We start from the raw sequence: 12,758 nt of genomic DNA on the forward strand, positions 1-12,758 counted from the left end.
ACACTATCAGTTAAAAATCACACTCGAGTCTGAAATTGCTTTACCCACCAGGGCTACAAGTAACACCCACGGTTGTTTCTAATGGAAAGAGAGTAGAGAAAGAGTGTTTATTTTGTCATTTGTTTACTTTGTGTGTAGTCAGTTTGTGTTTCCCCTTTTCTAAGGTCTGCTCCTGTAACTGGATATAAATGGGTCAGTCCTTCTTGGACCCATGTAGAGTCTCACTGAGGTCAGTGGGGTGGGATGGTCCGTATTCAGAGCTCTGCCATGTGATTGCAAGATATATATATAAATTAATGGCAGAGTGGGGATAATTGAGCTAGTCAGGAAACCCCTGACATTTTTAAAAACAAAAGTGGGAATTTAAAAAAATTACCAATATTGATTCACATATTTCAACCAACTCTATAAAAACTGTTTAAGAGGGCAAGCACTTGATCTTTCCTATTTGTTTCCAGACCACTTTATTTCATTATGCTTCAAAATAGTGGTGCATCCTCAAAGAATCTTTTTATTGGAAGGCTGACAGTATAATAAACATTTACACAGTAACTCAGAGGAGCGCCATGTCCCTCTGTAATACTGTGAAGCTGCAAAGATATAGCAGGGTGCAATGTGAAGCCATTTGTGTTTTTCTCTCCATATAATAAGCAATGCATAGTGTAAAAGAAATCATACCGTGCTTAATAGTTGATTATCAAGGTTTGGTAGCTGTCTTTTAAATGTCTTTTAAATTGCATTTTAATGTTTTTTAAATGTCATAGATGTCCATAGTAAATTTTAAGTGGTGTTTACAAATGAAAGCTTTGTTAAAGTAAAACAATACAAAAACATTTTAAATCATCATTACTGCTCTAAATAAAAGAGGATTTAAAAGTTTAACCAAAATTAGTTAAAAAAACACCTAACAAGCAAAAACAAAATAGGTAAAACTTTTTACCACATATCAGCTTCTAGCTGTTTGCTTTCCAAATTAAAAGACCTGAAAAAAGGGTTTATAACCTAAACACTGGCACAGCTTTATTTACAACAGCATAAATTGTATATATAACAAAAGTAGCCCATACCGTTGCTGATGTCTCTGGGATATAAAGACAAATGCATATCAGCTTGACTGATGCCCTTTGTGAGCAGCATACTTCTCTGATCCATGTTGACTATCCCGTTTGGAACACTTATCTTTATGGTTATGACAAGGACAAAATATTGTTGTTGTAGGACAACATGCTGTCTCCTAATGTTTTTCCATGTGGCTGCTGTAGCACCAATGAGGTACTGCTATATCTGTGAGTAAATTCAGGGCCAGGTAAAATGGGATTACGATTATTTATTGTTTTTATTATCATAGCACCAAGAAGCCCTAGTCATGAACCAAGACCCCATTGTGCTAGGCAGTCTCTGTCCCAAGGAGCTTACAATCAAAGTATAAGACAAGAGACAACAGATGGATACAGACAGATGGGGGGGAGCACAAGGAAACAATGTGACAGTGTATTGGTCAGCATGATAGGCAGTGGTCTCAGCACACCAGCAGCCACTATCTAGTTTTTTGTAGGCGTCACAGCAAAGGAGAGTTTTAAGGAGGATGTTTACAGGAAGTTCCTCACAACCCCGAGGGACAGCATGAGAGAAAGCACAAAGGTGCTTTTTTTAAAATATAACAGTAAGGACAAAGGCAAAGTACTCCACTTAGGAAGGAATAATCAGTTGCACACATACAAAATGGGAAATGACTGCCTTGGAACGAGTACTGCAGAAAGGAATCTGGGGGTCATAGTGAATCACAAGCTAAATATGAATCAACAGCTAAGTTCCCTCTGAGCTGCGCGGCTGCCCAGCAGTCTATCAAGGGCCACACACTTCAGGTGCCCCTCCTCCACCCTGCCGCACTGCTCCTGCCCTCTGTCTAGGAGCCTCTGGCCAGCTGCTCCCGGGAGCCTCCTGCTTGCAGTGCAGAGTAGGGGGAGCAGGGGGCGGAGAGCAGGGTGTTGATGTCAGAGTGCCCCCCTCCCCTGTACCCCATCTCTGTGGGGGTGGGGAAACACGACAGGGCTCAGGAGTGGGGCATGGGATGGAGCTTGCTGGCAGCTGCTGCTGTGTCTGAACAAGTAGGCTTCAGACTGGTGAGTGCCAATCTACTTAAAGGGCAGCATACTTAATGGGGAAGCACATCTCTTTCTCTCTCACACACACACACACACACACACACACACACACACACACACACACACACTGTCTCTCTCTCTCATTCAGACACACACACACTGTGTGTCTCTGTCTCACACACACTCTGTCTTTCATACTGACCTCCCAACACATACTTGTATTATTGTTGTTGCTACTTCTTGGTACAGTACTCCCTGCAATGCACATATATTCTCTGTAATTTTATTCTTTCTAAGTGCTGTTATTTCAGTTTTTTGACTGGTTTATGCATTTCATAATTTTTATTTCTCTCTTACACTTAAATTTAATTCTTTGAGTAGTGAGTTCTAAAATGCCTAATGTCCTGGCTGGAGTAATTATCCCTATGGTAACTTTTAAAAAATATATATTATATCTAGTTTTTTTGTTTCTACGGGTGGTGCACATCTGTACATTACCTCAATATTGGTGCACATAACAAAATTCATTTCACACATGGATGGAAAAAATTAGAGGGAACATTGGCAGTGTAATACTGTTGCAAAGAAAGTAAACATCTTTTTGGGATGTATTAGCAGGAGTGTTGTAAGCAAGACATGAAAAGTAATTCTTCTGCTCTACTCCTCATTGATTAGGCCTCAGCAGGAGAATTGTGTCTAGTTCTGGGCACCACATTTCAGGAACGATGTGGATAAATTGGAGAAAGTCCAGAGAAGAGCAACAAAAATGATTAAAGGTCTAGAAAACATGACCCATATATAAGGGAAGACTGAAAAAATTGGCAAAAAGAAAAGGAGTACTTGTGGCACCTTAGAGACTAACAAATTTATTAGAGCATAAGCTTTCGTGAGCTACAGCTCACTTCATCGGATGCATCGGAAATGTTTAAGGTACCACAAGTACTCCTTTTCTTTTTGCGAATACAGACTAACACGGCTGCTACTCTGAAACCTGAAAAAATTGGGTTTGTTTAGTCTGGAGAAGAGAACACTGAGAAGGGACGTAACAGTTTTCAAGTACCTAAAGGTTGTTACAAGGAAGAGGGAGAAAATTTTTTTCCCTTAACCTCTGAGGATAGGACAAGAAGCAATGGGCTTAAATTGCAACAAGGGAGGTTTAGATTGGACAGTAGGAAAAACTTCCTACCTGTCAGGATGAGTATAAATAAATTGCCTAAGGAGGTTGTGGAATCTCCATCATCATTTTTAAGAGCAGGTTGGACAAACACCTGTCAGGGATGATCTAGATAATCCTTAGTTCTGCCATGTGTACAAGGGACTGGGGACTGGATGACCTCTCGGGGTCCCTTCCAGTCCTATGATTTTATGACGTGGGCAGTGAAGGCCTATATCATGGGCCAGTTGGAGGCAGGAGTCCATTTCAATCAGTGGCTGAATGTGTCCTCCCCTGCTCATGCTGTGAATTTATAATGGCGCCTGGAAATCACACACATGTGGCATGAATCCCTCTAATTTTATCCAGATATTTTAAAGCGGAGTGCTTCTTCCTAGATCATTTTTGCAGATCACACAAGCTAATATAATAAATACTGCATTCCAATTATATTTTTCAATAATCTTAGATCACTTTGGATCGTCCTTATCAGCACTTTACCTTCATTCCCAGCAACTGCCAAAAGCATAAAGCGGGGTACCGATATCTGCAAACTCCTCCCTTTCATGTCTTTTCCTTTTAAACGGTGGGCACTAAGGGCATCTACACTGCAGCTGGGAGTGAGCCTCCCAGTGTGGGTTAACAGACTTGCAGGAGCTTTGCTCAAGCTAGCATGCTAAAACTAGCAGACTGGCTGTTATGGCTAGCCCCGAGCTCAGAGCCAGGGGTCAGGCGGGCTTGGACTTGAGTTGCTAGCCTGAGCTGTCACTTGTGCTACATCATCTGTGCTGCTATTGTTAGCACCCTAGCTCGAGCTAAGTTACCCTGTCTACCTACCTACTCTGGGACACTCGCTCCCAGCTGCACTGCAGACATCACCCCTCTGACCTGAAGAGGCCTGTGTTTGCTCCACGCTTCACACTTGTTACGACATCTTGGTGCAACAGCTACTTCTACCCGAGCTGCAGGATTGGTCATGCCCAAGCACTCCTCATCCTAACCAGTGGATCCATGAATCTTCTGTGCTTGTAGCTCCTGAAAAACCTGCAATTCCTTCCCTAAAGACAGCCAGATCCCTTTGTCAGCCTGAACTGATATTGTGACTCATAGTGCATTAGAATCCAATAATACATTTCCCGTACCACCACGAATGACCACTGCTCAGTAGACTGTGGGAGCCCAGTAGGTAGGAGTTCTTTTACTATGTGCATGCCTTAGTGTACTCACTTAGTTTCTTCCAAATGAGGATTTCAAACAGGTTTACAATCATTAATTTAATCTCTCAGTACCCTGTAAGATAGGTAATTATTTGATAGTGTCTACTTTACAGATAGAGAAACTGAGGCATGGAAAATTAAGTGATTTCATTTGCCCAAGCCCACACAGGAAGTCTGCAGAGATAGGAACAGGAGCCAAATCTTCCTGTCTCAGTATGGCTTCCATGCCTTAACCAAAAGACCAGCCTTCCTCCTAGTACTTTCCACAGAAGATGCCATGCTCAGTTGACACAAATGGGGGTCCTAGCAGGCTAGTATAGATTCACTGTCCCCACAATTTCCCTTGCAATGTTGGACTACTTGCTGCCTATGTGTGGTCAAGAGCATCCCTTGATGTTCCCCAGCTCTACCCTATATGTGGTTGAATGGATAAATGTTTACCATTGACAGCTTTAGTGTCCAACTACCTTCCAGACTACTATAGCACATCCTACCTCCACAATTAAGATTGCTTCCCTTTGTTGACTCTATGGTTTAGCCAAGAGAGTACTGGCTGGGTAGCCTGTATGAGTCTATCCAGATGTGTTGTCTATTCTGAAATATTCACAAGCCAATAGCAACAACAAAAAAGTGTTCCCCTCTTTGTTCCCCTTCCCTTTAGTTTTTATAAGAAACATAAAAGCCCAGTTTAAGTATTGGGTATTGCCAGTGATTCTGTAATACTCACTTTATAATCCCACTAATCTTCTCTGTGTTAAATAAAACATTTTGAATAAACATTTAATAAGACCAGAGTCTATTATTGTCTTCCATTTTACATTCTATTCTGTTTCACTTAACTTGCTAACCATTTCATCCAAGTTTTTTATTCAGCAGATTTATCCTTGGATATAGATTTAGTATTATACAGCATTCAGAGGATCTGAGGTGAGGAGTGAAATCCTGGCCTCATTCAAGTCAATTGCAAAACTCCCATTGACTTAATTGGTGCAGGATTTCACACTAGAAGTATATACCAAAAGATTATCAGTATTGCTGTTTTGTTTCTCTGACCCTGGTGATGATGATTTTCTTTTCTTGGATTAAAGAATAAATCCATACCCAGATCATACCAATAAGATAGGTTTTACTGGCAATGAATGCTAACTTAGCAGTTCACCTGGAGTAACTGAATTACCTTTTGCAATTCATTTTGTTGGTAGTTCCTTTTTCATTCTTTTTGCTCATTATTCTTTACTTCTGCTAGTTTGAAAATTGATCTTTCCTTTCCCCTCTTTTCTTTTATAGGTTGCATTTTGATTATCAACTAGAACTCAATATCTAGGTTCACTTAGAGAGGGAGCATTTGCTCTCTTTTCTTCCTATTTTTTAAAAAAACCTATTTGCTTTGTTTTCTCTGTTTCTATTAAAATGTCTTAAACTGCAGAAAGTTTCTACAGAGAATTGTATGAACATACAGCACTTTTAGATTTGTGCAGCCCAAAAGCTCTCATCAATTCAGCAGAGAATAAGGACATTATTATTTCAATTTTGTTCATAACCAAAAAGAGAATCTCATTATTTCTTAAGCTTGAAGAATGTTTTCACCATGACCATAAGTATAGAATCTTTAGTGGATCTTATTAAGGGAACCCCAATTCAACCTGTGTCTTGTAGGATAAACATAACAGGAAAGTTAATATTGTCCTGTTATTATAATTGTCAACTTTGTTTTTAAGGCAATAGTAACCAAGAATATTTTTCCTATTTACAGAGCAAGCTTTACATGGAAGGATTTAGAAGCCTAAAAGAAGGAGAACCAGTGGAATTTACTTTTAAGAAATCTTCCAAAGGCCTTGAATCAATACGGGTAACAGGCCCTGGTGGGAGCCCCTGTTTAGGAAGTGAGAGACGACCCAAAGGGAAGACAGTACAGAAAAGAAAACCAAAGGGAGATAGGTAATTACTTTACTTTGTTACTCTCCTCCCTTCCATCCTGCCTTCTTTGCGAGTTTTTCTGAATGTTGTATTTTCAATACTCATTCATATGTGACAGGAAACCCTTCTGTGGAAGTTTGGTTTGTACAAGTAGCCTACTACTTTGATTAGATATCCTGATCTGTATAAGTAGAAATACATTTTACTCATTTGATCACTTTCATTTTTAAAATCCTTGCATACTGAGTTGGGGAGAGCTTGCAAAGGAATGTTAAGGTTATATTGAAAATATTGTGATTAGACTAAAAAGAGAGGTCACACTGAAGACAGGTGAAGCAATGTAACACTCAGCTGAGATAAGAGCATGCAGAAATGATTGCTGTATGCAGATTGCTTTGTTAAATGGATATCTTTAGTACTGTACATCTGAAGAAAAAGACATTTTGTGCAATTTAGGTTGAAAAGCTAATGTTAACTTGGTATATAAGTTGGTTAGTTATATTTTCACTTAATGCACAAACTTCTGGATGCTTCCAAATGCCTTAATTTCTATGGTTTGCAGAACTGCTCATGGTTTTTTAAAGTAATTTTACAGATTATGGGCCAAATCCCAGAGCTGCACTCATTCACTACAGCTCAGGATCTGACCCTTTATCTATCCACTCCCAGTTCAACTCTACATCTAATGGTCTAAAAAAGTTTCATGATGCTTTTGACTATGCCGCTATAAAGACTGCACTTTAGTCCAGGGGGTATTTTCCACTCAAAAGCTGCTGCATGATGTGAATTTCAATGGCATCTAAGTTTCCATATGTCATAAATATAAAGGGAAGGGTAAACACCTTTAAATCCCTCCTGGCCAGAAGAAAAAGACTTTCACCTGTAAAGGGTTAAGAAGCTAGGATAACCTCTCTGGCACCTGACCAAAATGACCAATGAGGAGACAAGATACTTTCAAAGCTGAAGATGGGGGAGAAACAAATGTTCTCTCTGTCTGTGTGATTTTGCCAAGAACAGAAAAGGAATGGAGTCTTAGAACTTAGTAAGTAATCTAGTTAGATATGTGTTAGATTCTGTTTTGTTTAAATGGCTGATAAAATAAGCTGTGCTGAATGGAATGTTTTTGTGTCTTTTTGTAATTTAAGATTTTGCCTAGAGGGGTTCTCTATGTTTTGAATCTGATTACCGTGTAAGGTATTTACCATCCTGATTTTACAGAGGTGATTCTTTTACATTTTCTTCAATTAAAATTCTTCTTTTAAGAACCTGATTGCTTTTTCATTGCTCTTAAGATCCAAGGGTTTGGGTCTGTGTTCACCTATGCAAATTGGTGAGGATTTTTATCAAGCCTTCCCCAAGAAGGAGGGTGCAAGGTTTTGGTGAGGATTTTGGAGGGAAAGACGTTTCCAAATTACTCTTTCTCAATAATAAACCCGGGGAGAAGACGTTTCCAAGTGGGCTCTTTCCCTGTTATATTTGTTAGATGCTTGGTGGTGGCAGCAATAAAGTCCAAGGGCAAAAGGTAAAATAGTTTGTACCTTGGGGACCTTTTAACCTAAGCTGGTAAAAATAAGCTTAGTGGGTTTTCATGCAGGTCCCCACATCTGTATCCTAGAGTTCAGAGTGGAGAAGGAACCTTGAAATGGTGGCAAAGGTGGGATTAACTTGAAATCATTTTGAGATTTTTTGAACCAGAAGCACAGATTTTAAAAAGGAATTTTATTTCCCTGCTGGAAAGCAGGTTTTTTTTGTCTCTGCTTGGGAGCCAGAGCAGACACAAAAGGGAATTGTCTTTTGTGAGCTGGAGTTTTCTCTACCTAAAGGCAGGGTAGTTAACCTCCTGCAGGGCAATTCACAAGTCTTCACAGACCTGAAGAGGTAGGTTGGTTTTTTTTTACTTAAGAGCAACTAGAGGGGTTTTCTGTCTATTTGCCTGAAGACAAAGGTGTTAGGGTTTTTTTTAAGGATTTTTCTGTAGGCTGACAATTACTATCAGAGAACATGGGTATCATGTTACAGCACAGCAAAATTTTACAAGACAAGTTTTTTCTTTGGTTTATTTCTAACTCTCATTTGTAAAATTAGTTAAAAATAGAGAGGCAAACATGACAGAAACCAAGGCACAACACAAATTAGAGTTAACCAGACTGGAGGCAGCGAAAGAGGCAGAAAAAGCCCTAGAGGCTGCCCACAGGAGAGCTATGGAGGCAAAGGACAAAGAAATGAAGGAAAAGGTAAAAGAGAGGAAGCATGAATTGGAGATGGAGAAGGTAAGGGCTGAGCAGAATCTACTGAATAACCCCTAACAATCCTTCCCCGACAATCCACAAATAGGAGCGACTATGTCCACCGTATGATGAATCCAGTGATATTGCTGAATATTTTCTCACCTTTGAGAGACTGTGCACTCTCCATAAAATTTCTGAAGCTCACAAGATGATCACATTGTTGCAAAATTGACTGGAAGAGCTCTGGACATATTCAGTAAGATGCCTATTGATGAAGCTTCTGACTACAATAAGTTCAAGGATTTGGTTTTGAAGCAATTTCAAATTACATCTGAAACTTACAGAATAAAATTTTGAACCTTTAAGAGAGGGCCTGGACTAAGTAATGTAGCTTATCTAAACCAGATGAAGGATCTGTTAGATAAATGGGTCCAAGGAAGGGGTGTCACTAGCTTTAACGGAATGTGTGATTTGATAGCTCAGGAGCAATTCCTGAATATGTCCAAGGAGGAAATAAAACAGTGTTTATGGGATAAGGAAATGGACTCAGCAGAAAGTCTTCCTTCTTATGCTGATCAATACGAGCAGTCCCAGACTGCCAGAGAAGCGGGGCAAGCAGGAACAAAATGGGTGGAGGGAGAACAGAGGAACAACCCTGGTCGCAGTTGTAGTGGATACCAGAAGGGACACCGTCAGACCACACTCTGTAGTGTTTCTCAGCAAGAAGCTGTCTGAGAGGGAAAGCAACTGGTCAGTTAGTGAAAAAGAATGTTACGCCATTGTCTACTCTCTGGAAAAGCTACGCACATATGTTTGGGGATGGTGTTTCCACCTGCAAACTGACCATGCTGTGCTACAGTGACTCCATACTGCCACGGGAAATAAAAATTATTTGGTGGAGTTTAGCTCTCCAAGATTTTGATTTCAACATCCAACACATCTCAGGAGCTTCTAACAAAGTGGCTGATGCACTCTCCCATGAAAGTTTCCCAGAATCCACTGATTGAAATCGTCCTTGAGATGTTGAAAATATTGTTAGTCTTTATATACTTGGTAGTATATTTAGAGGTGCATGTGTCTTATTAACTCTGTTTTCCCCTAGAGCTCCAGGAAGAAATCACAGTCAGCGTTTCACCCTATCTGTGATTTGGGGTGTGTGTCATAAATATAAAGGGAAGGGTAAACACCTTTAAAATCCCTCCTGACCAGAGGAAAAACCCTTTCACCTGTAAAGGGTTAAGAAACTAGGATAACCTCGCTGGCACCTGACCAAAATGACCAATGAGGAGACAAGATACTTTCAAAACTGAAGGGGGGGGGGGGAAACAAAGGTTTTCTCTGTCTGTGTGATGCTTTCGCCAGGAACAGAAAAGGAATGGCGTCTTAGAACTTAGTAAGTAGTCTAGTTAGATATGCATTAGATTCTGTTTTGTTTAAATGGCTGATAAAATAAGTTGTGCTGAATGGAATGTATATTCCTGTTTTTGTGTCTTTTTGTAACTTAAGGTTTTGCCTAGAGGGATTCTCTATGTTTTGAATCTGATTACCCTGTAAGGTATTTACCATCCTGATTTTACAGAGGTGATTCTTTTACATCAATTAAAATTCTTCTTTTAAGAACCTGATTGCTTTTTCATTGTTCTTAAGATCCAAGGGTTTGGGTCTGTGTTCACCTATGCAAATTGGTGAGGATTTTTATCAAGCCTTCCCCAGGAAAGGGGGTGTAGGGTTTGGGAGGATTTTGCGGGGAAAGATGTTTCCAAGTGGGCTTTTTCCCTGTTATATATTTGTTAGACGCTTGGTGGTGGCAGCAATAAAGTCCAAGGGCAAAAGATAAAATAGTTTGGGGAAGTTTTAACCTAAACTGGTAAAAATAAGCTTAGTGGGTTTTCATGCAGGTCCCCACATCTGTCCCCTAGTGTTCAGAGTGGGGAAGGAACCTTGACACCATACTTTCCGCAGTTTTGCCCAGCATGATAGCCTGGCAATTGGACTCAAGAAAAGGACACCTTGTGAAGCACTGATCATGCTTAGTGCCTCCCCGAATGTCCAGACTTGAGCATCCCAACAGCCAGCCTTTACCCTGAGGTATTCAACCAAGGAAGAAAATTTACAGGGATAGCATGGCTCACAGATGATGTGAGTTCTGGAACAAAGTACAGTTTTGCAAGAAAAAGGTTACCAAAGAGTCCCCCCAGGAGGAGGAAAGATGTCCCTTACCCATCCTCTATCTTTTCAGCCTACTGTGGTAGGCCAAAATTGAGGCCAAAATCAAGATGAGGACTCTGCTCTGCTATGTGCTATACATATGTGTAGTGAGAGATACTCCCTGCCTCAAAAGAGCTTAATATCTAAATGCACAAGACACACGAAGCCTGGGAGAAAGAAAATATTACATCCCCATTTTACAGGTCAGGAACTGGGGCAGAGATACAAAATCAATGACTTGTCCATGGTAACACAAAAAGTGTGTGGCAGAGTTGAGAATTGAGCCCCAAGGTCCTGAGTACCAGTGCAGCACCTTAGCCACAAGACTGCACTGCCTCTTTGTGCTTAGTGTCTACTTGAAGTTGATTGTTTTTGAGAATGTTGAAGACAAAAAACTTTAAACTGATTGTGAATTAGGGAGGGTGAAAAAAATAAACACTTTTCTGTTCTTAGAATTCTAACCACACTAAAATGTCTGAAGTTTAAAATTTGGAACTAGGCATCAGTAAGAAGGGTCTGTCAATAATTCCAGCTCTTAACTGTAACCAAAATTTAAAAAGAGAGCAAAATACTTAGCACACTCCTAATGAAATCCAGGAATCTCAGCGCAGTCACCTCTGGGTGGGAGCAGGAGGAGATCACTGTCTCTATTAAATATAAAAGACTGCCCCTTAAACACTAGTGCAAGTTTAATTCTTGGTGGTATGGTTAAATAACAAAATACTAATCTGATTAACTGTCACTTGGGACTGCTTTTTATCTGAGGCCTGGTCTACACCTACAAATTAGATCGAACTAGCTACATAGCTCAGGGTTGTGAAAAATTTTGCACCCTCTGCATCATAGTTAGGTTCACCTAATACCCACTGTAGACACAGCTAGGTCAGCAAAAGAATTCTTCCAAACTACCACATCTTGGAGAGGTGGATTAACTACATTGACGGAAAGCCCCTTTCAGTCAATGTAGGAAGTGTCTGCATGAAAGTGCTACACTGGCACAGTTGCAGTGTTAGACATATCCTGAGTCAGAGATCAGTTTAAAAAGTCTCTGGCGATTTAATATTGGAATCTGAGGAACAATCTGCAGCTGAGGATCCTACAAGTGATGGTCGCTAGCAGCCCACAGTCTGGTCAGTCAGCTGAGGTAAAACTGAGGTATCTGGTGTGAGGTAAGCAAAGGTGAGGGTAGAATGGTATTGCTGATGGGACTTGGGTCAAACTGCTGCTTGTGCGAGGTCATATAACTAGCTGCACTGGGCAGGTAATTAAAAAAAAATGTTCCATGATACAGGGGCTGGTAATTTCAAATTCCACCCTCTGAATAAATCATGCTCAAGGGGGTTAATTTAATGTTTTATTTGTTAGGAAAGCTGTCTCAAATTTAGAGGGATTTGGAGGGAATAGGGGTGGCAGTTGGAGAGGCAGAGAGAGATGAACAAGGATAGAGGTGTTGGAATGAGAACTTGAAAGGGAGGGCATGTAATGGGGCAGGAGGAGCAGATGGAACCAATTTGGAAAGTTGATGGGTGGAAGTCTGGTAGAGAAAGGAATATAGGGTGGTCATTTGATCAATGCAGGAAAGAACTTGCAGAGAGAGCTTAAAGAAGGCACCCAGTGGTTGGGGCATGTGGGTGACATGGGAGGGAACAAATGTTGAGAAAAGTCTTGGAGGAAAGGATGGGAGACCTGTATCCTTTTGTTGTGACAATGCACAGTCACCCTGTGGAACTCGTTGCCAGGATGTTGTCAAAGCCAAAAATATAAGTGGATTCAAAAGAGAATGAGATAAGTTCATGGAGGATAGGTCCATCAATTGCTATTAGCTAACCTGGTCAGGGACACAACCTGATGCTCTGAATATCCCTAAGCCTCTCACTGCCAGAAGCTGGGACTGGATGACAGGGGATGGATCTGTCGATAATTGCCCTGT

At 40.5% G+C, this 12,758-nt stretch overlaps 1 protein-coding gene across 1 annotated transcript in view; it reads left to right on the plus strand.

Annotated features, from left to right (window-relative positions):
• LIN28B (lin-28 homolog B) overlaps window positions 1-12,758 on the plus strand; it is a 127,146-nt gene that overhangs the window by 46,474 nt on the left and 67,914 nt on the right. The window contains exon 3 of the mRNA XM_038395374.2: window positions 6,229-6,413. Coding sequence (XP_038251302.1) covers window positions 6,229-6,413 — 185 coding nt within the window. The remainder of the gene's footprint in view (window positions 1-6,228; window positions 6,414-12,758) is intronic.

The sequence above is a fragment of the Dermochelys coriacea genome, chromosome 3 (assembly GCF_009764565.3).
Source record: "Dermochelys coriacea isolate rDerCor1 chromosome 3, rDerCor1.pri.v4, whole genome shotgun sequence".
Taxonomy (NCBI): domain Eukaryota; kingdom Metazoa; phylum Chordata; order Testudines; family Dermochelyidae; genus Dermochelys; species Dermochelys coriacea.